Source organism: Cydia fagiglandana, chromosome 15 (genome assembly GCF_963556715.1).
Source record: "Cydia fagiglandana chromosome 15, ilCydFagi1.1, whole genome shotgun sequence".
Taxonomy (NCBI): Eukaryota; Metazoa; Arthropoda; class Insecta; order Lepidoptera; family Tortricidae; genus Cydia; species Cydia fagiglandana.
The window spans coordinates 4,823,254-4,850,662 of record NC_085946.1 but is presented as its reverse complement, the minus strand read 5'-3'; the positions used below and the strand labels follow the sequence as shown (position 1 = coordinate 4,850,662).

Below are 27,409 nucleotides of genomic sequence, written 5' to 3'. Positions count from 1 at the left end.
TGGAACTCAGCTCACCTTATCCGTGTCCAGTCCTTTAGTCATCGCCCAAGTGGAGACCACGTAGTCCATAACGCGCTCGCTGAGCGCCTTCGGAACTTCGTGCAGCTTCATGAACTCCCGCACGTTGTTGAGCATGTCGTGGTACTTGGCCGTCGCCGACGTCATCTGCTGGATGATGGTGGTGACGTGCCCGAAGATGGTCGCGTACAGCAGCGCTGCGGACACCTCGGCTCAGTGCCTGCTCTCTCGCTTGTTACCGCGTAGGGCCCGCACGCACCGCTGGCGGCGCGCGCGGCCCGCGACCGACGCGTTACCTCGCGTCCGCTGCCGCGCCGCCGCCGCGCCCGCCGTCGCCGGCCGGCCCCGGTGTTCCTAGTGCTCGCGAGCCATCGCCGTCCTCTTACATCGATCAAACAGACAACGATAAGCATGAACATTTGCTACGAGAACTATTGCATGCAGTTTAATTTAGAAAATGTTAATGTTTCGCCCTCCTCCGTTTAGTCAAGTATTAGCGAAGGGCGATGGAGGCGACGGGGTCGGCCAGTATACTTAGTCTCGATCCGGCTAGGCTCGAGCGGGCGCGGCGAGGGCACACGGGCGCTCCGACCACACAGGTGACGCGTTAGACGCTTCGTGGGCCTGCACAAGGACGGGAGGGGACGGCACACGGGGACAACTCAAACGAACAAACAAACGACGCGACGACATTAAATCAACACAAACAAATGAAATGAAATACGTACACCGAGCGACGCGGCTGCTAGCGGTGCTCGACACACCACACACACTGTGCGACTGGAAAACAAACAAAACGGCTAGCATATCGATAAACAAATTATACGGAAACACAAAAAACAGATAAGTGATTAATCGTGTAGGTAAGTAAATTATTGAAATGTTTATAGAATCCGGTTAAGCTACCTCTGTACCGACTTTGACAGAATAAAGTGTGGAAGTATCATAATAAACGTCATATGTTCATAGACATTGGACTTTTATGATGAAACTTCCACATTGTCATTGCAAAGCCCATTCAGAGTTAGCTTGGTCCGGCTCTATGTAAGGAGTGGAGTGGCGGTGAAGGCGGAGGGGCGGGAAGGGCGCGGCGCCCGTCGCAGAGTGTGCTGCGCGGGGGTCGCGCGGGGGACGGGACAGTGCTCCGGCTAATAACAGAAGAGTCCGGCACCTGCTACAATCATCATGCAGATGGTGAAGATCTTCTCGTTATCGGTCTCGGCGGCGACGTTGCCGAAGCCCACGGAGGTCATGCAGGTCATGGTGAAGTAGAGCGCCGTCACGTACATGGTCTTGCGCGAGGGCCCGTTCACCAGCTCGGGCCCGTCCGACTCGTTGGACCACACGTAGGAGTACGGCGTTTGCGTCACGTTGGCCAGCTTCCACAACCACGAGTACTGCAGGCCCGAGTCGGCATCCGAGCGCCCGATGCTGTACCACACGCACGCCAGCCAGTGCGCCACCAGCATGTAGAAACACAGCAGCAGGATCAGCATGGCCGCGCCGTACTCCAGGTAGCGGTCCAGCTTGCGCACCACGCGCCCGAGCCGCAGCAGCCGCACCACCTTCAGCGCCGAGAACAGGCTGCCGATGCCCTGCACACACACACATCGCCTTGTATACCTGCTCCGTACGCTACAACACCGAGCATGCACACACGCACGACACCGACACACCGGCGCACACTCACGTCCTCGTCGTGGTCGAACGCGTTGAACACGTCGTACGGCAGGCACGACAGCAGGTCTATCAGGAACCACGACTTGAAGTAGTTCTTGCGGATGACCTTGGGGTCGCTGACGACCTCTCCGCCGGCGCCGACGAACGTGGTGTGGAAGTTGAGCACGATGTCGATGAAGAAGACGACGTCGACGATGGAGTCGATAACCAATAAGGAGACATCTTCGGAGGTTTTGTTCTTGAAGGCTACGTTGTATGGGACCATGATTGCGGTGTAGAAGGTGAGGCAGAGGATGATCCAGTCCCAGATGGCCTTGAAGGCGCAGTAGTGCAGCAGGATGTGCGGAGGGGTCTTGGGCGCCTCCTGCCGGTACTGCGGCAGCACGTCACCGGATAGCGACATCACCTGCAACAACCACGCTCCAGCGATTCATGCACGGCTCCGCAGCGGGTGCCCGCCACGAGCCGCATTACCACAATATTCCAACAATTGTAATATGTGCTGACAGACAAAAAAGATGGAAGCATATAAAAATACCTACTGTACACGTGACGACATGAAGTCTGAAGAAAGATTGCGTCATATCATGAAGTAGCAGCGGTCGTGTTAATTTTTTATCAATATTTACAATTCCATGAGTTCGGACGCACTATCCAATTTTTAAAGTACAGTGGAGATACCGAAATATTGATGGTGTAGTGTATCGAGATGGAACTTTAATGTGAAGTGAAGTTGACCGAGCAGAAGGTTTAAGCGTGATATTTTTAGCAAATTAAAATATGCCTGCAATTAGCGGGCATTGGTTGTTAATGGAAATGATCAATCAGTATAATACATGTTGTAACTGTGTTTTTATTTACATTCCCCGGTCCTGTCAATGTCAACGCCGGTCTTTGAAAATTGGATGGTGTAGTACTGGTGTGGCCGCAGGTCGCCAGGCCTAGTGAAGCTAGAATACAGATACAGTATAGAAGAAGTAAGATAGCGTGCTCGTACATGGTGGGGTTGTGTACTGACATGCGCGAGGTGGCTCTGCCGCTGCGGCTCCTTCAGGGCCGGCAGCGCGGACACCAGCACGGAGCGCGAGCGCGTCACGGAGCGCGCCAGCTTCGCAAATTTTGACAGCCCCGCTGTAACACACGTCAGGCAGTACCTTTCAGCTGAGTCGCTTGGGTTAAGGGCCATCCCACGCTAGCGTCTTTCGGCGTCTAGTCAGCGTTATGGAAAATGGCGTCGCTGCGCAGTTGCGCCATCTTTTGCGTCAAACAGCGCACTTAGAGTTGATTAGACGCCGACGCTCAAACGACGCTAGTGTGGGGTTCTGACACTTAGTAGGTACCTTTCAGTTAAAATGCTTGGGTGTCTTGAAGCTAGGTTCAGATAGGTTCACCCCTTTTAGTTAAGATCTTAGGTGCTTTGGAACAATAGAATCGGTTCAAGGCAGTTCAGTTTATTTTTTAAGCGACTTAAAGTCCAAAAAGGTTCTGTATTCAGTTGTTCGACTTTTTTTTAAAGGAGTTACAATCAAACCTATTTGATGCTAAAACCTAGGCGAAAACTCACAAAGGGAATCCTTTTCAATGAAATAGAACACAATTACTTTTGTCGTAATGGACGTGTGTATTTGCTACCTCCTCTATGGGGTCATCATACTAGCCGTAGTGGAGTCCCTGCAATAGTATGTGACAGAAGTCACAGAAGTTGTTTTTACCTCCCTTGGGGTCGTCCTGGTCGATGGATTAGTGCTTGAGGACCGTGATGTGGAAGGTGAGCAGCACCAACCTCAACTCATGGTTGCTGCACAGCCGTAGTGCCTACAGTAAGTCGTACCTCCCTTGGGGTCGTCCTGGTCGATGGGCTGCTTGAGGGCCGTGATGTCGCGGAAGGTAAGCAAGAACAGCACCACCAGCTCGCGCTCGTTGCGGATCGGCGCCACGTGCACCAGCAGCCATAGTGGGGTTCCTGCAATAGAGATTTTCTGTGACAGAATTTCGAAAGTGACACTGATGTGGCTATCTAAAGTTTCCAAACTTTTTTCTTAAGGTTGTCAGAAATGTTCAGGATGATAGAAAATGTTCCATGAGTATTCAGAGACAGTGGCTATCGCGTTACAGCTTTGGTCAAACATAACCTGAAATAAAAGAGGCTTGAAGGCTTATTCAAACTTGTTACCCTGTTTAGAGATAGACAAAGAAAAGTCTGCAAAGATTTTGACAGCACACGCAGTGCAGGTGTTATTTTAAACGTCAAACTTCTATGAAATAGTAGTATGACGTATGAATAACACTGGCACTGCGTGTGCTGTCCAAATCTCTGCAGACTTTTCTTGGTCTAACTCTACACATTGATTAGTGTTTAGTGCGAGTTATATATTTGATATTAAATTCAATTAGCATGTTTATTAAGTTATCTGCGTCAGCTTCAAGCCGATAATTGGCAGGAAACGGCGCAGGATCGGGAAAAGTGGCTTGCTCTCGTTTCGGAGGCCAAGATCATCATATTAGTCAATTAGTTTAGTTATGTTTATTAAGCCATATTTTGGTGGTCTTAATGATAAAATCTGACGCATGATAATAATACGCAGATACACAAGACATAAATCTTTCGAGGCCCATTATTAACTACACTGTAGGGTTTCAGATTAGGCTCCGCACGTGAGGTTAAACGCGCACGACCTAGGCATTGCTTGGCTTACTGCATATTTATAGCCATGGAATCATAGCGGACACTAGGTAAATATGTCAAGAGTAAGTCACAAGTGAAGATCAAGAGCACAATAAAGTTCGCTATGTGAGGCATCAGTGTCTTTTTAAAAGTCATATTTTCAAATATTAATGATGACATACGGCTCGATTCGGGAAATGAATTAGAGATTCACTAGATACACTGGAACCTGGATAATTGCAATCTCAAGGGACCGGCCATTTTTTGTCAGTTAACCAGGTTTTTCATTTTAGCATGTCGTGTCAATTCACGAGGTTCAAAAAATCGTTATGTCAATTATAGAGGTTTTCATTAGAAAAATGTATAGTAAGCTTCAAACTTTGGCCCATCGGCGGAAAGTCGCCAGCCTGTCGGTATTCTACAGGTTGCACTTCGGGGAGTGTGCTCAAGAGCTACACGAGCTCATTCCACCGTCCCCATTCTACCATCGGACTTTTAGACGCACGGCCGGTTTCCATCCTTACTTGGTAGATATTCCGCCAATTCGCACTAAGCGCTTTGCTTCTACTTTCCTTATGCGCACTGCCAAGGAATGGAATTCCTTGCCGGCGTCTATATTTCCGTGCTCTTATAACCCGGCAACCTTCAAATCAAGAGTGAACAGGCACCTTCTGGGCGAGCTCGCTCCATCGTAGGCCACGTCTACGCCTCGGCTAGTCTGTGGCCATGAGTAAACCCATGCATAATAAAAAAAAAAAAAAAAAGTTCGCGCGAACACACTAGTTTTCTCTCCTGTGGGCAATAGTTAACAGCTTGTGGGTATGTAAGTAATGATTTTATAAAAGGAGGACCTTTTCACGTGGATAAGGGTTAAATAAGAAAATGTACCTTTGTAGCCCTTAACTCTTGTGTATGTCTACAGGAGAGACGTAACACAGTGATCTGTTTGACCCAGATATGTGACGTTCCACAGCAAAAGGTACCTTATGACAGCAGGCACCGCGATTCGGGAAAAGAATTAGAGATTCACTAGATAAAATAGTAAAGATATGTACGTTAATCTCTAATTCATTTCGCGAATCGCGCCGATGGGCACACTTTCTCAACAAACGCCATTCAGAGTTAGATTAGTCCAACTCTACAAGATATACCTATACAAGATATACCTATACCTATATATTCTTCGAAGGAGGAAGTTTTCCGGATTTGTTTTGATGTTTTCTGTTCCGCGTATTCTCGAAAACAGTTGAAGTTGGAGTTTGTGAATTTGATTTTTTGTTTGTTTTTTTGATGGGGAAGGAAACTTCTGTACTATGTAGGTATTTATCTTTATCAGTGGGTTGGAGTAGGTAGGTACATAAATCGTGCATTTACTCTCCAGCACCATTCGGTGAAATGAAAGCGCTAATCAAAAAAAATATTGGCATTTTAATAAGCTGTGTAGTGAGTGAAGATGGTGTTTTATTTATAAAGGTTGAATGGTTTTTGACAACCTAAAAAGGCATTCCAATTTTATTATCATGGCATCAAAAATCAAACTCAAATTTTAATTTACACCTACAACTTGGGCTATTAAATGTCGGGACAGAATTTACAGGTGTTCGGATTAAGCTCCTGACCTATTTTCCTCTTTTGATGGTAAACTCGGATGTAAAAAGCGTTTTATGTTTCTACCGGAACCGGAAAAGATGAGGAGGGAAAAAGGATTACAGGCTTAGCTGGCGCCGACTTTAATTTGACATTAATACGCAATGACAAGGGTTGATACGTCGGCTGAGTGGGCATAATATCTTCATTTTACTTAGATTCTCCTTTCAACAAATCAGTAATTTTAACCTTAACCTCATCATCATAATTTAAGAGCATGGCTCTTGTCGGTGGAGTATGCGCCAGTTTTCGCGGTCCTCGGCCAGGTTCTTAACCTTAACCTAATAAGGGCAAATACCTATCTGGTTAAGGCCAGGCCGAGGAAATCGTGGTGTAAGTACTTACTTAGGGCATACTGAAAATTCCTGGACTGGCCACTTAGAAAAAATAAGTCGTCTTATATATCAGAATCCAGAAATTTTCAGTACGGCCCACGTATGACGCTTTATTCGCACAAGTTTTCATGTGAATTCCAGCAAAATATGTAAGGTACTTTTGTTAAAATTATATTATCATTTCGTACAAGATATTGTTGCAAAAGATTTGAATTCAAGGGTCGTTTGCTCTCCGCAGTCTGGTGAACGTCCTCAAAACGAGAGCTGCAACCAATTTACATTTACAATATGGAAATCCATCGAGCTACGGAAGCGGGCACTTTAAGTCGTAAACAGCCGCTAAATGTGCTTAATGGGAGCCCGCCAAGCCGGAAGCCTCACTGCCCAAACATATTGTCACTAACTTTCAATTGTTATTCTATAATATACCTTATTTTCATGCAATAGGGTACACTGTACAGGTATAAATATATCCATTCTGAGTACATTTAAAAAATGCGTTCAATAATACACCTTGTGTTCATGAAAGTAAGGTGCAGGTTTGGAGTAGATAATTCAATTTAGTTACGGTGCGCTGCTGTCCGTACAGCGTGTCCTAACGTTGTGACGTGACACGTAAAAGACAACACGTGCAGTCGTGCACACTAGGGTGCCTCTTATTTCTAGGCAATTTTTATTTTTCTATTCTCTTATTAGTTTATTACCTATTTTATGTATCGTCAATCACATTTTAGGGCCGCTAAAGTACTGTAGATGCTTAAAAAAACCGGCCAAGTGCGAGTCGGACTCGCGTTCCAAGGGTTCCGTACATTACAAAATTTTTAACAATATATTTTTTATATACATGTGAAACGCGAGTGAATTGCCTTTAAAAAAACCCGTAGGGGTCGGATCAAAAACTAAGTAATTGGTCCGACTCACGCTTGACTACATATTTCTAATAGGTTTTCCTGTCATCTATAGGTACCCTACGTATTTTACGTATTTTTTTCAAAATTTTAGACTCAGTAGTTTCGGAGATAAAGGGGGGGAATGGTCATATTTTATAAATTTTCTTGAATTACTTCTAAACTGTTTATTCTAAAATTATAAAAAAAATATGTTTGAGATTCTCATATTGAGCTCTTTCATTTGGTATGTAACACGATATGGTTTGAAAAACTTTATTTTTTGATTTTCTCATTTACCCCCGAAAATTGGCCCCCATGTTTAAAATTCATTTGTTTACGATACATGTCAGTCTTTGGGTCACAAACTTACATATGTGTACCAAATTTCAACTTAATTGGTTCATTAGTTTCGGAGAAAATAGGCTGTGACAGACGGACAGACAGACAGACAGACAGACAGACGCACGAGTTATCCTATAAGGGTTCCGTCTTTTTCCTTTTGAGGTACGGAACCCTAAAAAAGGTTCGCGTCGAGAGACCGGATCTCTTGAGTTCAGGAATGCTTGAAGTCGAGAAGATTGTAATACTTGTATGCTGAACCTTCCCAATAAAACTTCCTAAATTCTGATCCTTATTTACCGTTGATCAGACCGTCAATTGTGGTTGCTGCAACAGATTACTGCAGGCCCCTAGTCCCTTTCTCTTAGCACCATAGCACGCCAAACATTAAACCCACTTGCGCCATTTCACTAACCCGGGGTTAACCGGTTAAACCTAGAGTTACCAGTACAACTTTACGGTTGAACCGCTTAACCCCGGGTTGGTGGGATGGTGCAAGTGGGCCGCACGGTAGACAATGCTCCTAAAGCGTTACGTTTTAAACATGACTTGGCTCAAAACTCCAACAAAAAAAAACAAACCCAATTAGCCGGCCCCGCGAAAAATGAAAACTTCACGAAATAACAACCACCCTACAACAGTAATAAAATAAAATGCGAAACGGAGCGGACAAATTTAATCAGACTGCAGGGCCGGGCGCGGGGCGCGGGCCGGGGCCGTTCATTTATTAACATACCCACGCTGCATAAACAACGGCCTGGGCTGATTGGGTCCGAGGACCGTTAACTGGCCTTTCGTACACCTTATTGTGACTAGATAAAGTTTGGTTCTCTAAGAATAAGAAATACGTTGAATAAAAGACATACTGTAGAATTGAAAATTTAAGTAGCGCACAATGGTCGTAGATGCTCTATTCCATGGTAACGGAGTCGTAAAGTACTGAGGTAACGACTGCGTGGAATTTGGCCACGACTGCAATAGTTATATAGTTCAATAAAGCTTAATCCTCTGTGGCATTAGAGCAGAACTTTGCTACGACGTAACTACTTTGAAAACCGTTGCGAGTATGTTACGCACAGTGGAGAAAAATTGTCATGCATTCGCTCAGCAAATATAACTCTATCTACGGCTTCTATGCACAGAAATTTGTTAATCCTCCAAATCTTACCGCTGCCCGATTGCATACTAAAGGAGAACATAATCCCAATAAGTTGCGTAGCAAGCTCTAAGTAGTTTTGACTAAACTAAAGCGACTACCACCTGACCTTGCAACCCAGAGGAAAACCAGGATACGACTTAGAAATCTAGCTCGTCGATTTTCACGGAACAGATGATCTGACAATGAGTTCCGTGAAAATCAGTGCTACGAACTAAGGTTCGAACTTGCGACCATCGGTTTATAAGTCGTCTAGAATTGACCCGGAATTTTTTCCATGGCTCACTGGGGCAGCCTGGCTGGAGTCCTGTTAAGGTTAAGGTAGGTAGGTAGAAGGTTAAGGTAGAAATTTTAACGAAAGTGACTGCCGAACGGAGCATAATATACATATAAAACTGTAAAACAGCTCACGGTTCTTCTTATAGAGCAGTATCTCGAACTGATCCGCCAGGTGGTGGTCGAGCGCGCGGTCCACGCGCTCCACCGCTTCCTTCTCCGTCAGCTCGCCGTACATCCACGCGCAGCGACATGATTTCTGCATCACCTGTGTGGACAGAGGTTTCATTAAGTACTGCTAAAAGGACTGTCCCACCACGTATAACACTTAGGCCCTTAGGGTCAATTGCACCAAACCGTTAAAGCGTTCGCTAATTTTTATTGTATGGGGAGTTTCATACCACACAGCAGTGTGATCAACAGATCAATCAGCAGATTGACAATAAACCGGCCGCTAAATGTGGTTGGTGCAACTGGAAAACGTGGAAAGTCGTGAGTTTAAACCTCCTCGGCTATTGATTCTGTGTTAAAGGTACCAAATGTGATCTCCATGTCGTATGTTAAGGGAAAGTACATATTCTGACTAATTATATGTACCTCCGCGCGGTTGTAGCCGCTCATCTTGCAGAAGGTCTCGTTGCAGTACACGATGGGATAGTCCACGATCTGCGCGTTTGCCAGCAGAAAGCTGCTGTCTGCTGCAACAGAAACAGTTTGTGAACGACAGTTCATAATGCTGTAGACATCCAAGCCAGAAATTTTTATATTTCATTTTACGCGAGAACTACTTGTGCCTACTCGTACCAGGAAACAAATAAGTACCTACTTATAATATGTAGGTATTTATACTTCAAGGTGTAATTCGTTAATGACGACGATGCTAATGATGCAATGGCGTCGGAAGCTCTGGAGTAGAGCTCGTACAACAGAAGCTGATATTCTGATTGAATCAAAACAGCCATCAGAAGGGTAGCTACACAGTAGGTAGATTTCTCGGTGATGATGACTGCTTTAAGGACGCTGCGATGATTATGTAGTGATGGGGGAGGTCATGTCCAAAGTATGACGATATGTGGGAAACATAAGCCCCAGGCGCGTCTCAAATAGAATCTTCTTCTTCTTAAACTGAAATAAATGTCATAGGTATATACCAAAAAAAAAGATAAAAAAACTGGTCAAGTGCGAGTCGGACTCGCGTTTCAAGGGTTCCGTACATCACACAATTTTCAATAAAAAAAATTAAAACCAGATGTAACATGAAGTTTTCTAACGTGGTGGCTTATATCTCTGCAACTATGCAAAGTAGCTTAGGAAGATTAAATGCCGAACAATAGTACAAGTGTCCAAATGCGAAGACTGAAGACTAGGGTTTCTGCTCGAGAGTTCTCGAGGCGGGAAATCTCGAGAAATTTGTCCTTGGTCGAGACGGGAAAAAAAAATTCAATGCCTCGAGAACTCGAGAAATAAATCTCATGTAATAAGTAAAAAAAAAACACGTGTATAACACGTGATCTGTCTATAGTGTATTTCTTTAGGTAGTAAAATAAACGTAAACAATATTTTTTTAACATTTTCAAGTACCTAAAACATTTATTAGTTAACCAAACATATGAAAAACTGCCTTGATCCGTCCTCTAGAGTTAGACCAAGATAAGACTCTCAGACGTCAAACTTCTATGGAATTATGACGTATAAATAACACTTGCACTGCGCGGACTATCAAAATCGCTGCAGACTTTTCTTGGTTTAACTCTATCATCCTGGCATCAACCGATTTTCATGTTTTGAACTACTAACCTCAAATGTCTCAAGAAATCGTCTCGTTTTAGGGTCTTTAATAGGGCCAGGTAGTAGCAAATATTACAAAACTAAATTACTGTTGATTAATCAAATTATCGCGATATATTCCTAAGAAAAATAGCACAATTTTAGCTGCTTCATTGTTACGTTGAGTAATTATTAATATTACGTAGATAGTAAAACTTCTGTAAGGTTTTCACATCGAGTTAAATTGACTTGAATGCTGACTTGAATATTCTTGCTTAAAAAATACTATTCCTAATAATTGTGGTTTGATTAAATTTTTTTAAATACCTAAATAAATACACTACACCATATCACATCGCTGGCGCGTACGCTTGCTATATTGTCTTTATTGTTCGTTGTTGAATTTTTTATTATTAAGTGCAATTCATGGTAACTAAAATTTTACCATTTGTTTGATTATTGATCTCACCTACGACTCCTATGAGTCTGATTTGTAAAAAATGCAAAATTTTTAAATATGTAACATGGTGTTTGTTGAAACTTTCAAAATTTCTCGAGATACTCGAGAAACTTGAGAAATCATGGTCGAGAATTCCCGTGCCTCGAGAAATAAAAAAGGCCGAGAAACCAGAAACCCTACTGAAGACCGAGCTCCGCGTAGGGCTGATAGCTCGGAGCGTCCGACGGGTCGCGCTTCCTACAACATTCGCAAGTGTTTTAAAAGCGAAGGCCGAAGAGAGATAAATACCTACAGGATGGCCAAAAAATAAGTGCATTCCCTCTGCCAGGGATGTTCAGTAGAATTACTGAGCATTACAACTTTCACTATGGGACCAATGCCGAAATCGCAAAAAAAAAATGTATCCTCCCATAGAAAACGGACCAGCCAAAATCTATGAAACAGCCAAATTTTTCTTCGCGAGTTCGGGGTTGCACCTTGGCAACATAGTTTATTAATACACTTAGTTTATTTTTTGGCCACCCTGTATAGTGCTTTTTAAAACACCTAACAATAGTAACCTAATCAATCAGTACTACAAGTACTATTGCGGCTGTGTGCCAGATACAGCCTAGTCGCATTTTTTGTCTTCAGTCCGACTCAAGCTTGAAGCTAAAGGCTCTTTGGGACGCTTCGGGTCTTCGGCCTTATGCGGATATCGGCCTAGGGCCTTTGCAAAAGCTGTCTACATCACGTTTCACTTAAACCATTGCGGCTGTGTCGCTAAAATAATCTAAACCGCATTTTTGTTCTTACATCCGACTCACGCTTGACTCTAGATTTCTAATAGGTTTTCCTGTCATCTTTAGGTAAAGGACTATCTAGTGTATTTTTTTCAGAATTTTAGCCTCTGTAGTTTCGGAGATAGAGGGGGGGGAATGGTCATTTTTTGTCTATTTTCTTGAATAACTTCTAAACTTATTATCGTAGATTTATAAAAAAAATATATTTGAGATTCTCATAATGAGCTCTTTCGTTTGATATGTAACACGATATAGTTTGCAAAACTTTATTTTTTAATTTTATCATTTACCCCCCAAAAGTAGCCCTTATGTTTAAAATTCATTTGTTGACGTTACATATCCGTCTTTAGGTCACAAACTTACATATGTGTACCAAATTTCAACTTAATTGGTCCAGTAGTTTCCGAGCAAATTGGCTGTGACAGACGGACGGACAGACAGACGCACGAGTGATCCTATAAGGGTTCCGTTTTTTCCTTTTGAGGTACGGAACCCTAAAAAGTGACCAAGGCCTCCACTGCCCCAGGCTGGCTGGCGGTGGTTGAAGGCTGGTGTGGCTGGGCTTCTTCTTTGTCGCTATACTCTTTGTAGAGTGTCGTGGTCACTGGTCTGGTCTGGTGGGCCTGATTCTGGTGATGTCTGATCTGGTTTGGTAGTCTGGTGACCACACCAGCTCTGCTGACCACCAGATCAGTGGTGGTCTGGTGGGTGCGGTGGTCTGGTGGAGCGTCTCAAGAAGAATAGTGTGTATTTATGTGTATACTGACGCTGACTGGAGGAGCGGCGGATGATGTTCTCTAGGAACGTGTTCTGCGGGGCCACGAGCCCCCGGCGCCCGCCCGGCATGCCGCGGCTGCGCCCGCGCGCTCACATGCCCCGCGCAAGCGCCCCCACGCCTCTCTGCAACAAACATTACATATACTTGTTAAACTAAAACTAATATTATTGGAGAAACCTAAGGCCCATTTCTCGAACGATATTAGACTAATATTATTAGTCCACGAACTGTTAAATCGTATGGGTTGCCATGACAACACACTAATAATATTAGACTAATATCGTTCGAGAAAAAGGGCCCATAGCGACCGATTCATTCAAGAATTGATTTAGGTTTTGAATTGGTTATGATATTCTCTGCCAGCGCGAGCTACGCGATACGAGCGTAACAAGGGAAAAAAGGGATAACAAGGGAAAACCGTATATATGGAGCTAAAAGCGCCTATGAGCAGAGAGAAATCATTCACCTCGCGGGTGTTTTTACATAATGACTAATGGCATTCTCCCATAAAGGTGGATAGCCTTTTAAACGAGCTGAATTAGCTGATACAAAGTTTAGTCGTTAAAGTCGGTGGAGTGGTATGGTGTCCCGGTAGAGCTAAGAAAAGAGCGTTAGTTCGCTAAAATTAATCTAGAGAGTTAATGTAGACATTTGGACTGAATTAATATGCTTTAAGTTTTAAATAGGAAGATTGTAAAGTAATTAACCGATGACCGCTTCCCATCAGGCGGCTCGTCTGCTCGTTTGCCGACTATTACATAAAAAAAAAAATTAAACACGCAAGCAGTGTATGTAGTGTTACAGTGTTAGCGGTTACCCCCCGAAATTCAGTAATATGCTGCAAATGGTGTTAAAGGTATGAAACTCGGTATGATTGCATTTGAATCAATTTGACCAGTAGCACCAAAAAAGGAGAAGAATTATGACCATGACTTCATCTATATTACACACAATATTATAATAAATACCTTAAAATGAATCTAAATCAAAATCTTCAGCCTAAACTAAACCTTTGTCTCGTTTGCCACGGCTCGTAAACTGCATAAAAATGGCGGGTATTGTTTTTTTATTAAATTGTTCAAAATTAATTTCGATTAGAATATATATTCGTAGGGTACAATACCAATAATTAGAATAAATATTTGATCTTATTGCTAGGAAAATAGGTTTAAGTACCTAACCTACATATTTTCAAATAGCAACGAAAACGATTCGATCCGCAAAGGATTTATCAACGCATGGCCGCGTTTTGCCTTGACAAGGAAAGGAACTTACCATTACACGTGTTAAAGAATACATATAACATCGAATTTCAGACAAGTTTCTCTATTAGTAATGTATCTACCTACCATTATCTAATAGCTTAAACACGCAAAGAGTTATGTATCTGAGGGCCTACCGCGAACCACGTTCGACGTATTGCCTCTCTGTCGCACTTGTAAATTAGTACGTAAGTGTGACAGGGAGGCAACACTTCGAACGTGGTTCGCGGTAGACCCTCTGTACACTGAAAAAAATCTGATCTGTCGAGCAAACACTAAAGTTATTTATTTCATTTAAGATTAACAGCTTTTTACAATTGTATGTTCGTACTACGTACGACATACGTAACGTAATACGAACAGTTAACTTTACTCCTTGGTTCGATAAGCTCATATGGAACTGTTTAAAGCATTGAACGTTAATGCGATTTCAATTGTTTTAAACGATTTTTTTTCTCAGTGTATGTAAAACAATTAGATCTATTATGCCAAATTGTGAGCGCGGACTTTACATAGAGATATATCTATCATTGAATTGTTATTTCATCCGCTACTTATACAATAGCAGAAACATCGAAGAAGAGTTTGCGAGAATATGTTAAACAATTGATGAGTTGTCCAATGGCTCAGACGCCTAAGAGACCCTAAGACTTAGACATTACAGTGTTCTCACAATACATTTTTGGAGCCAAATGAAATAGTAACGAGTGCATCGAATTACGCTCGCCTACAGGCGCCGGAGCCCTGAATAATTAAGGCACGCCGAGCTTAACGCTCCGTTACGTTGTTGGCTAAAAGCCGTTGCTTTTTATTTCCCTGCAGCATGACCTTAGCGCCGTAGGTAGGGTTGCCAGATGGTCGGGATATATATTACAATACTCTTTGGTCGGGATTTGGCGGGATTCTCCCGATTTTTAGCATGTGTTCCCGATTCCCGACAAAGTGAAAACCGTCCCGAAAAACAGCTTCACGTTAAAAAACATTAATTTGAAGTTCCGAACTGTCGTCGAGCGAGCGAGCGACCCGCGTCGAGCCGCTCGCCACCGCGAATTTTTTTTGTTTGTTCGAGATCTCAAAGAATTTATACTATTTTTATATAAAAACGACTATGGACAGAGCAGCTGATGTAGTGTCAATAATGTAAAATATCGTTGTTTTTAACACAATTACTTTAATATGAATGTTTTTATTTTCCCGACTAAGTCCCAAAATCCCGAAAATTTGATATTTTATCCCGATAATAGCGCCTTTCGATCTGGCAACCCTAGCCGTAGGACGTAGGGCGGGGCTGCACGCTTAACCATTTTAATTGACAAAGACGTCACTAAGAAGCGTGGCTTTCTTGTTTGAAATTCTTAGCGCCACTTGCAATATCCCACTAACCCGGGGTTAGTAACTTAACCAGTTAACTTCTGAACCTCTATTCGACAAGCGACTTTTGACGTATCTCCCGTTGATGTGGGAAAAATCATAAGTTCTCGAATATGTACAATGTCAAAATTCAACTTCTTCTTCTCCTAAGCTTTTTTTCCCATCATCTGGGGTCAGCTCTCCTTGTCTGTCTTTTCCATTTTTCTCTATCCTGCGCTGTTGCTGTTGCTGTTGTTGTTGTTGTTGGAATGTCAAAATTCAACATTAACAATAATTAATTTTACTTTTACATTAACAATCCACAGTTAGGTGACAACCAAACCAAACGAAACCAACCCGAGTTCAAAGCCATTGTAATCCGTATACCTAGTAGTAATAAAACAAAGTTGATTTTTGTTTAATGATTTTTTCATGTACCTAATGAGTCTAATGAGTAATGACTAATGAGTTTTGGTTGTACAAAATGATATTATTATCGAATCAACACTTGAATAGAATCAACATGCAATAAAATCAACTGTTGATTTGACGTGGATGCGAAATCTAGCAGTTGTAAGCTTGTACATGTCGAATTTGGCCGCTGGTTATTATATTAGTGGTCGTTTCTCAAAAAGTTGGCACCGCCAGGTTAAAGTTATGTTTTTCAAAAATTTCGCATTTTCGCATTTTTTTTTATTGGGATCGTTAAAAGGCAACTTAAACTATTAGAAAATGTGGAAGGGAAGCAATTCCTTCAATTAGTTTAGAAGATATAGGCGTTTGAAATTCAGGTGAATGATATCAAGGGCAGGTGAAAGATATTTTGTCTCCAGGTTATCGATAGTAGAAGCAGGTTATCGAGAAATAAGTACAAATTCCAATGAAAATATTGACAGGTTATCGAGAGGCGTCATTAACCTGTGTCCGTTGCCGTTAACCTGGTTTCTTGTCATCATTCACCTGTAATGAGTGTCATCCACCTGTCCACCACATCATTTCAATGCCTTCTAAAAATAATCGAAAAATGTGTCATCTTCGATAAAAAGGGAACTTATTGTCCACCACGATGATTAAAATTTTGGATTCTGACCCACCTCACCTTCGATTCGATTCCCAATTTAACAACAAGTTTCTGTGAATAAGTAAACATTCAATCTTGCTGTCTATTCACCCTGGCAGTACCTAGTGGAACTCAGGTTTGGTGCAACATAGACACACGCTGTTTTGGTCATCCAACACGTCTTGATGAGCACTTGGAAATGCAGTACCCAAGATAGAGCTGATGCTGAGCCCTCGCAGTACCTACTGGAACTCAGGTTTGATGCAACATAGACACACGCTGTTTTGGTCAGTCGACACGTCTTGATAAGGACTTGTGAGGGCAGTACCCAAGATAGAGCTGATGCTGAACCCTCGCAGTAGCTAGTGGAACTCAGGTTTGGTGCAACATAGACACACGCTGTTTTGGTCATTCGACACGTCTTGATGAGGACTTGGGAGAGCAGTACCCAAGATAGAGCTGATGCTGAACCCTCGCAGTACCTAGTGGAACTCAGGTTTGGTGCAACATAGACACACGCTGTTTTGGTCATTCGACACGTCTTGATGAGGACTTGGGAGAGCAGTACCCAAGATAGAGCTGATGCTGAACCCTCGCAGCACCTAGTGGAACTCAGGTTTGGTGCAACATAGACACACGCTGTTTTGGTCATCCAACACGTCTTGATAAGGACTTGGGAGAGCAGTACCCAAGATAGAGCTGATGCTGAACCCTCGCAGCACCTAGTGGAACTCAGGTTTGGTGCAACATAGACACACGCTGTTTTGGTCATCCAACACGTCTTGATGAACACTTGGAAAAGTGGTTACTAAGATAGAGCTGATGCTGAACCTTCGCAGTACCTAGTGGAACTCAGGTTTGGTGCAACATAGACACACGCTGTTTTGGTCATTCGACACGTCTTGATGAGGACTTGGGAAAGCAGTACCCAAGATAGAGCTGATGATGAACCCTCGCAGTACCTACTGGAACTCAGGTTTGATACAACATAGACACATGCTGTTTCGGTCATTCGACACGTCTTGATGAGCACTTGGGAGCGCAGTACCCAAGATAGAGCTGATGTTGAACCCTCGCAGTACCTAGTGGAACTCAGGTTTGGTGCAACATAGACACACGCTGTTTTGCTCATTCGATACGTCTTGATGAGCACTTGGGAAAGCAGTACCCAAGATAGAGCTGATGCTGAACCCTCGCAGTACCTACTGGAACTCAGGTTTGATGCAACATAGACACATGCTGTTTTGGTCATTCGACACGTCTTGATGAGCACTTGGGAGCGCAGTACCCAAGATAGAGCTGATGTTGAACCCTCGCAGTACCTAGTGGAACTCAGGTTTGGTGCAAGGTCAGGTCAGGTTAGGTCCGGGTTCAGGTTCAGATAAGAGCCGGGATCCAGGTCCAGGTCCGACTCCGGGTTTGAGTCTAGGTCCGGGTCCGAGTCACAGTCCGGGTCCGAGTCCGGGCCCAAGTCTGGGTCCGGGTCCCAGCGCCAGTCCCAATCCAAGTCAAAATCTAAATCGCTAAACGTGTACTATGCATCGTTGAAGAGTTCTGTTCTAATCATCATCAGCAGTTCCACTTCATCAAGTGCGACAGTTTTTAATGAAAATACTTGATTTTCTGATGTAAATCCAAAAGTCACTATACGCATGCCTTTAAGATTTGAGGAGTTCCCTCGATTCCTCATGGATCCCATCATCAGAACTCGAGATTGACAAAAATGCAGCTTATAAACTTATCTTGCTTAACAAACATAACGAAGAGGACAAATCGCCAAACGTGAACTATGCGTCGTTGAAGAGTTCCGTTCTGATCTTCATCAGCAGTTCCACTTCATCCAATGTCACTTTTGTGAATGTATATGCTTGATTTTTAAATAAAAACACAAAAATCACTATATGTATGCCTTTAAGATTTGAGGAGTTCCCTCGATTCCTCATGGATCCCATCATCAGAACTCGAGATTGACAAAAATGCAGCTTATAAACTTATCTTGCTTAACAAACATAACGAAGAGGACAAATCGTCTAACGTGAACTATGCGTCGTTGAAGAGTTTCGTTCTGATCTTCATCAGCAGTTCCACTTCATCCAATGTCACTTTTGTGAATGTATATGCTTGATTTGTAAATAAAAACACAAAAATCACTATATGTATGCCTTTAAGATTTGAGGAGTTCCCTCGATTCTTCATAGATCCCATCATCAGAACTGGGTTTTGACAAGAACGGGACTAATCTTCATATACTTATACTTTTTACAAATTTTTAATATAAATAAATAAATAAATAAATATTATAGGACAATTTTACACAGATCGACCTAGTCCCACAGTAAGCTCAATAAGGCTTGTGTTGTGGGTACTAGACGACGATATATATAATATACACATATATATAAATATTTATATACATAGAAAACATCCATAACTCAGGAACAAATATTTGTGAAGAACACACAAATAAATGCCCTTACCAGGATTCGAACCCGGGACCTCGTGCTTCGTAGGTAGGGTCACTACCGACTAGTCTAAAACTAAAAACCCTCATAAGGTACCTTTTCCCGTGGGACGTCACAAATCTAGTTTGAGTATATGTAACGTGGATTTTAAATAATTATCGATCACCTGTCATATGGCAGGTGAAGGACGCTTCGTTCACCTGCCATTGCATCATTCACCTGACTTTTTTGGACAGGTTAACGAGACTTAAGACAAAAGTACAAAAATTTCAATAATATGCAGCTTTAACAGACAGGATAGTTTTTATTCCTAAATTAACACACAAAAGCGATATAACCGCTATATAATTATATAGTTACGAGTATTAGTTGTGGTATCAGTGACATTAACCTGCCGCAAAATCTCATCCACCTGGCAGTTTTAGCCAGGTGGACGATATGCAGGTGATGGGGAAAATGGCAGTTATATCGCGAATACACAAAATGTATTAGCTTGATGAACTCCATACTTAGGCATATAAAACTAAACTATTGTTTACGTTACATATCTTGATAGTAATGCGATAGGTTACATAATTAGCAAGATATCGACTCCAGGATAAAGAGTACTTACCCATTACAAACTCCAATTTCCGATACTTTGTCGTTTGTGTTTTATTTGCGAAGCACAATAACCACGTCTTCGTCCTACCAGGTGATAGCTGATGAGTGACGGCTTCAGCTCGTGCGGAGTGAGACGGGAAAGGTGCGGTGGGGGTTATACAATCGTCGTGAACGTGACGCGCCAGGTGACTGTTAAGAATTGCCTTGGACAAACTTTGAAGCCGAATAACTTAAAATATAAGTATAATATTGTTATGCGATAGTAATACTTTAAAACTTAAGGATATATGTTAATAAAATACGGTAATGCCGTTAAATTAAGTTAATATTTTGTGTGGTTTTCATAGCTCGGAACATCAGTACCTCGCGTTGGGACACGGCAGGTTAACGGATAAACGTAGTTACAATATTTTTTTTTGTAATCAATATTTATTAAATCTTTTTCAAAGTATTAGGCCTCTGTGTAAAAAGTCTCTCTAAATATGCATTAATTTTTTATATATAAAAATAGTACATAACGAAAAAAAAGTTCTAACATAAACCTATTTACAGGTGGCGGTGCCAACTTTTTGAGAAACGACCTAGTGAATGGTGCAATTTAAGTGGTCCTTAGTTTTCTTCAGATATACCATTACCTCGGGACTTGACAATAGTTAAAGAAGAGATGTATAAGTAAATGTCAAAACGTTGGTAGCATATTTATTAATTAATTAATAAGGGGTCATCCATTAATTACATCACACTTTTAGGGGGAGGGAGGGGGTCAAGAAAATGTGACATATTGTGACATGGGGGAGGGGGGAGACACAAACTTTGTGACGTCACTTTAACTTCATCAGTAACCGAAAATTTATTTAATTTATTTTATTGTTGTACTTTTGAATAACAAGTTTTTAAAACGATAATCGTTTATATTCGTTTAATTTTCTTTCCTAAGCAGTTTTGGGTTATAAAATTACTAATATTTATATCGTCAAAAATATTTTGATAAAATATTAATAATACTTAGGTACTTACTTAATTCGATTTGGCGATTTCGTAGAAAAAATGTGACGTCACACTAGGGGGGAGGGGTTTGCCAAATGTGACCAAGTGTGACAAGGAGGGGGGGGAGGGGTCAAAAAACCTAGAAATTCGTGTGACGTAATTAATGGATGACCCCTAAGGTCATTGTTGTTTAGTTATGTTCTTAATCAAACACAAACTGAGAAAAACGCAAACGCTGTAGTGACGTCACCGTATGCAAAGAAGTAACATTAGCCAAAGGCCCTGCACGCGAGCACCCTCCACGCTGAGTGCACTACTGGATAAGATAGCCGCCCACTCTTGCACCGAGTGCATCGCGCCGCCAACTGCGGGTTCCAATAGTCCAGCGGTCGGCAACCTTTTAGCAGCCAAGGGCTACATAGTAGTTAAGTTGACGCGGGCCGCACTTTGTTAATATTTATGACATTATCAGACATTAACGCTTATCAATATTACGTACAAAATAGCCAGGGAGGCTCGCGGGCCGCAAGTGAGAGGTTCGCGGGCCGCTTGTTGCCGGCCACTGCAATAGTCCATTCTTTGCGCAGTGGAAGCGTGCTGGGCCCATAACCAGATGAAAATAATTAACAACACGGATGACGGGCTACGACAGATATACTTATTTTCATAAACTTGACAACATTATAGACAATCAGTCGAACATAGTATCTAATATACAACCTTTTTGTTATCATTCCAACATTTATGGCGAACGAGTATGTGATGTGTAAATTAAAGAAAAAATCCCATACTTTGATCTCTTGGGACCGGAGATCGGGGCCGGTGTTCCAGAATGCAGTTCAACTCTCGACATAAAGAATAAAAAACTGGTGGAGCGATTTACCGTCGCAAAGCAAACTTCGGAAGTTTAAAAAATTGATTACTTAATGATATCGCCTGTCTATCGACTAACTATTGCCTAAGCAAAATTTTAGATTTTTTCCTTCAATTTAAAATTTGGAATGTTGTCATCCAATGGCACTGCTTAGTAGGCATACTAGAATACGTTATATGATATATATTACCTAGTGTACCTAATACATACTGAACACACTCTATGATTACCTATGAATATTTTATATGCATTCCGAGATTGCAGTTACACTTGGTTACTATTTAACTCGTCTGTCTCGGTTTCCAATTACATATATGTACAGCAACAGTCATGTAAGTAGATAAATTAATCTCGGCGCTGCGAGTAATGTTAAATCAAGATGAGGGGCATTTCACGAGAATGCTTACGAAATGGATGTGGATTTGACTTTTATTTTATGGCAGCTATATCTCAATCAAATGCGTGAGAATATATAATAAAAACCTACTGTCAATTTATTAGCTAAGTGATGAAATATTAACAGACGAAATATTACTTTCTCAGCATTTTCAGAAGTATTACTCGTAGAATGTGTGCTACGCCGTAGCTCGTAGCAAATCGTAGCAGTCTTATACTACTATCATCGAAGTAGTTAATAAGGAATTAGGTACATTATTTCTCTATGCTACTGTGCAGCGAAATCGACTTTCGCTGCACAGTAGCATAGAGAAACTTTCTTACTAAATTATTCAGTTTAACGTTCGCTGTTATTCCAAGAAATGTTCTTATGTAAATTGTTTTCGGTTCCAGTAAATAATAAAAACAAATTGATAACGTCGCACTAATGTGTCTATTCTGCAGGAGCTCAAGATCCAGACTCGTCTTTCTGCTATTTGCCGTGGAAGAATGCTTGGCTTTTTTGGGCACTTGGCCCGGCGTGAACCTGATAGCCTGGAAAAGGCTCTGCTAGTTGGGCCTGTTGAAGGAAACAGGGAGGGATACCCACACGCTGGTTCAACGCCATTCAAGATGTTACACGCGAGGGGTTCCAGCTTAAGGAAGGCAATGAATCGGCCAGGATGGAGAGCACTACAGCACAGAGCGACTTATGGTGGTCACGACCCTCAGACATGAGGATTCGACTAGGAAGAAGAACGTCACAGGGGCGCAATCACGAATTGGATTTAAACAGCTGGTGACATCGTTAACCTTGTGACACGAACTAATTCTACGTCACGAAGTTTGCCTTTATAACTAGTTAATACGACCTCAATTAAGATTTTATCAAAATATAGGATTTGTGAATGCAACTATAGCCAATTTTGTAACCTCGGCTGTACCTGCGAAAATCGAAGTTCGTTAATTGTGGGCATTTTACCATAGAAATAGTTCTATGGCTATTACGGACCATATTTTCACGGGCTCGGATCGGACGTAGTGCGAAATTAACCGCTCTAAAAGAGAAAAGTCCCCGGAATTTTAGAATTTCGGTTTTCACGGTAGGCCCCCAGGAGCGGAATGCAAACTTTAAACAATTTTTTTTTATTTGTTATTGATGTTATTTTAATCATATTAAAATAAAATCATACCTATTTTCATCATCAACAATTAATAAAGAGCCATGTCTTAAACTCAAATTAACATTTCATATTTGGGGGTTACAAAAATCGTGGGCGGTTTACTAATTACCGTGATCGTGTCATATCAGCAAAAACCTGCATAAAAATGGAAAAAAGGTGAAAGATAAATGTGGCCAGGATCCTAAATAAACATGGAAAAAAGGTTAATATAATCCCCATTCATATTTATATATTGTCAAGGTACCTTGTTTTACACCTTTATCCTCTAGCCGCCCAGAGACCTATAAGAAGGCCTCCTGTTCCATTCTAATTTGCACTTTGTGTTGACAATATAAAATTTCATTTTGCTTGGCAAGGTTTGACGTATGGGCGGTTAGACCAGAGGCTATATCTAAATCAAAAATTGCCGATACTCACAAAAATATTCCACTAAATCCGAGCTCCTTTGTAATAACTATTATTATGAAGACATTTTTTCATGGATAATGTTTATGTACCATGACTTTCAAGGTGAAAATTATTACCGTTTGACTACATAAATACTTAGATATAGCCTATAGAAGTCGGTGGCGATTGACATTAAACACGCAACCGAATACCCGACTGGTTGACTCGTTTCAGTAACCTTTATAGACGAAACCACCCAATTTTAAATACGTTGGGGAAATATGTATGTACATATTTCTAATTAATATGTACCTACCTACAATACCTATCTATATAGTCAAGGAAATTGAAAAATATATCTAGCCATAAATTCTGACATAAAGTTAATTTTATTGTTCCTAGAGACTATGATCAGTATGATTATACGTGCATTTTAAGGAGCAAGCGAACAGGGCCTAATTTATTCAACAATTTTGGTGGAAACATAACATTCTTTTTATTGCATTGACGTAGATATCTAAGGACTGGCCTTACGGGCAATAATACTGAGGCATGACTGAGGCCAGTATAGCGGTGTGACACAACTAATCGCGTAGTAGCGGTGTCACACCACTGTACTGGCACTGTACTATAGTAGACTCGCGAGCGCGAATGAGAAGTTTTACGACCCCGGTCGTCCGTTTGGTCTGGGTCTTATTGCCCGTAAGGCCAGTCCTGAGATATACGTCAATGATCATAACCCTCATTTCGCTTCCCCGTGATCGCTTAAAGTAAAGGTATACCGGTAGGTAGCGGTGTTTGCGGTAGGACCTTGCTTCAATTTGTTGCACGAAACCGAATCCAAGGTCCACCGCCGCCGTCACCGCTACAGAAAGCCTGGCCTCGCCAAAGCGAAACTTAATGATGTTTTGGTACTTTTTCGTCTAATGCATTTTTTCAACTTTTCATGTTTGAACACGGAGCATTCTACGAATGACAAATTATACAACATTTCTATTTTCTGTTCTCTCTCTCTGTGGTCGCTCCCTCATGACTGATGACTAGTAAATTCATCATTTAGAGCAGTGGTTCCTAACCTGGGGGTAATTACCCCCGTGTAGGGCATGCAGTACCGGTCCCGGTACCAAGAATTTCATTTCCCGGTTCTGGGCATGGCCGGAACCGGGATTCCCGGTTCTTCCCGGTTCCCAAGGCATTTTATGATAATTTCTAAGAAATTGTTTGTGTTAGCCTACAATCTGTATAAATGACTTATTTTCATATAAATAATTGCGGAAGTATTCATAAATTACCTATTTTAATAATTAAAGACACTTTTAATTGGCATTCCAACCTATTTTACGAAATTTATGTAATCGGCACGAGTAACAGTACAAGTAAGGCTTTTGAGTACAGTAAGGTAAACGTACTAGTGCTCGAAATGCTAATATACCCAATAGATGACACCTTGCTGTCATCTCTATTGGCAATGACTTAAGTTTCAAGATGACATATACTGGGACCGCGTCGAGCACCAGTATGTATACCTTACTGAGCGATGTTTCAGATAAAAAAAAATTGAAATAGAAAACTGCGTGAATTTTTACAATTTCCCATATCCGTAATCCGTAATATTGATTGAAAATATTAGAATGCCTACTTTACTAGGTTAGTTGGTCGGGTTATTTGCGTCCCCCATTTCATATCACCATTATTAAATGTTATTTAATGTCCCAAGCTAAAGTACTAAAACATTACTACTATTGAAATGGGAATAAATAGTCATATGATGAGAACCGGGAAGTACCGGTACCGGGTCTTCAGTACCGGTTCTTTTGACACTATAAAATTCCCGGGAATTCCCGGGAATTAGAGAACCGGGAATTCCCGGGAGCATGCCCTACCCCCGTGGGGGTAAAACTGGTATTTTACGGGGGTAATAAGCTGACCTAATATAACAATACAACAAACGTACGCGTTTTATTTTTTATTACCATTGGGAGGAGGGGTAAAATCAGGTTCCCTAGTTAGTCATAGGGGTGACCGGGCTGAAAAGGTTAAGAACCACTGATTTAGAGACAATTTCAATACGGCGGTTTGTTTACATAGTTAGCAAGTTCCATAGAATGACACTTTAGTTAATGAGGTTTAGCAAATGATAAAATTGATAAATCCAAATAACAATGAGTTAGTTTACACACTTCGTCTTCGGAAGTACCTATGATAAGTAACCTCGGCAAAGGGCATCCAATCCAAGGTGTAGATAAACCTTAATAAGTAAGAGCAAGATTTAAATCGCCGAGCCAATGCCGGCTTCTTAGACTAATTGGATTCAAACGTGTCTCCCTCACGGGGATACACCGGGCCGTTGGGATATGTAGCTATTAGAAAGCTTATCCTGTCTGTCTGGTACCTAACTCGTATACCTACCAACATTTATCACTAAATGAGTTTGCATACACACAGGTCTATATACATTACATTTATTTGTAATTATTTATAGGATTGAGAACCAATCACCGCCGCATGAGGGCAGCTGGCGTTGAACCATTAGAATATATACGGGAAAAGCTGATCCTTCATGCCTGGTACCAATACCTAAACTATCGCCAGATAAGCTCTCACACAGCTATAATAGAAATAGAGTGATTCTTGTCAGCCTCCGCTGCACGAAGATTGTCAACGCTTGGCCGTCATCACCAGGGGAAAACTGTTCCTAACTGTCTGAATGCTAATCCTAACTACACAATCAGTTTCACACGTCAGTTTACACATAGCTTATCGATAGGGACACTTCGCGAGCTCGCGTCAGATCGCGATGGATAGACAAAATCGACAACGCATGGTTCCAAGACCCTGCCCGAAAATGCGCAGAGGCACAATCCACCTGATGATGCCGACATGGCTCCCTTGCTTCAGCTGCCACAAATGTCGGTCGCCAATGCGGGACCGACATTTGTGGCAGCTTATACAGCCACTAGAGACGTTGTTTCTCGCTTACAGACGCTGCATAAATCACCTGTCAAGATGTTAAAGGCCTGAGATTACACATAGAGCAGCTATATAGAAAAATGGGTAGGTACCTGTCTCCGCCGCGCGAGGATCGCCGACGCCGGGCCGTCAGGACATGGGGCAGCAAGGCTCCTGCGTCTGGAATACACCACCATCACCAGCTCAAAGCACACACGGCTATACTGTTGTTGAGTTAGAGCCAGCCTTCTTCATTCTTGGCAATAACTGCAACGCCGTTCAATCTTTGTCGTAAAATAATTACTACGAGCGCGAGTAATGCATGCGCATTGAAAGGTTTGACCTAAATGGTTCAATCATGAGACTAATCCCTAACTCATAGCATTATAATTAACACAACAAGCGCCCAGACTTGACTCCACACTCCTTTACAGACCTGCTTACACAGAAATCCCGTTTTCTTTAGCTAATTATTCACCGCAATAGAACGTTTAGCTGTTTCTCCACTGCAATTGTACAAAGATGCGTATAGCTGTTATGTGTTCGCTAAGTTCGCTTTGAATCCAACTATAAGGATCCTTTTTTCACGATTCGCACTGGTAATCTAGAAACGCTTTCTCTTTATTTACCGTAGAGCTCTACTAGATCTCTTGTAGAAACGTAGTCTTACGTAGACCGAATGTCAATCGTCAAAGATACACAAACGGAGTACATTCGCGCAATCGTATGTATTATACACACCTAGTTAGTATGTTACCCAACTCAAGGGTCCATACCACTATAAAGGTCCGATTTGTATTCCGAGCACTGATAGACGTGAATCACTTATATAAAGATATAAACAGTAAGTTTATATAAGAGTCGGTAGCTAAGTAATCCGCTTGGAGGCGGGGTGGCTCCGATTGCATGCGGTGTTTACAGCAAGCGATCGAACCGCGGAAAGTGGAGCACCGCCGCCCGCGGGCTCTCGTGGCCACACGTTTGACCCTTGACCACAATGTCAGCCACTAAAGGACTAGACAACGAAATTTTAATGCCATATTTGGTAAACTGCGTCCGAAAGGGTTTTTTAGGATATCCATTAGTTAGATTCATTTATTAGTAACCGATTAAAAGATTGATT

At 41.9% G+C, this 27,409-nt stretch overlaps 1 protein-coding gene across 2 annotated transcripts; it reads right to left on the bottom strand.

The window, feature by feature from the left end:
• Positions 1–6: 6 nt before the first annotated feature.
• LOC134671198 (potassium voltage-gated channel protein eag) lies at positions 7–27,349 on the bottom strand. Of its 2 annotated transcripts, XM_063528987.1 has the most exons (9): positions 26,400–27,346; positions 12,783–12,915; positions 9,604–9,704; positions 9,142–9,274; positions 3,530–3,661; positions 2,717–2,829; positions 1,709–2,104; positions 1,190–1,613; positions 7–215 (listed from the first exon to the last, which is right to left on the bottom strand). In XM_063528987.1, exons 2-9 carry the CDS (start codon positions 12,859–12,861, stop codon positions 7–9), a joined length of 1,587 nt encoding a protein of 528 aa, XP_063385057.1. In that variant the 5' UTR covers positions 12,862–12,915; positions 26,400–27,346. The 2 variants fall into 2 exon arrangements, with proteins under 2 accessions (XP_063385057.1, XP_063385058.1); XM_063528988.1 differs by lacking the exon at positions 7–215 and having other exon boundaries at positions 225–1,613; positions 2,696–2,829; positions 26,400–27,349.
• Positions 27,350–27,409: the final 60 nt, after the last annotated feature.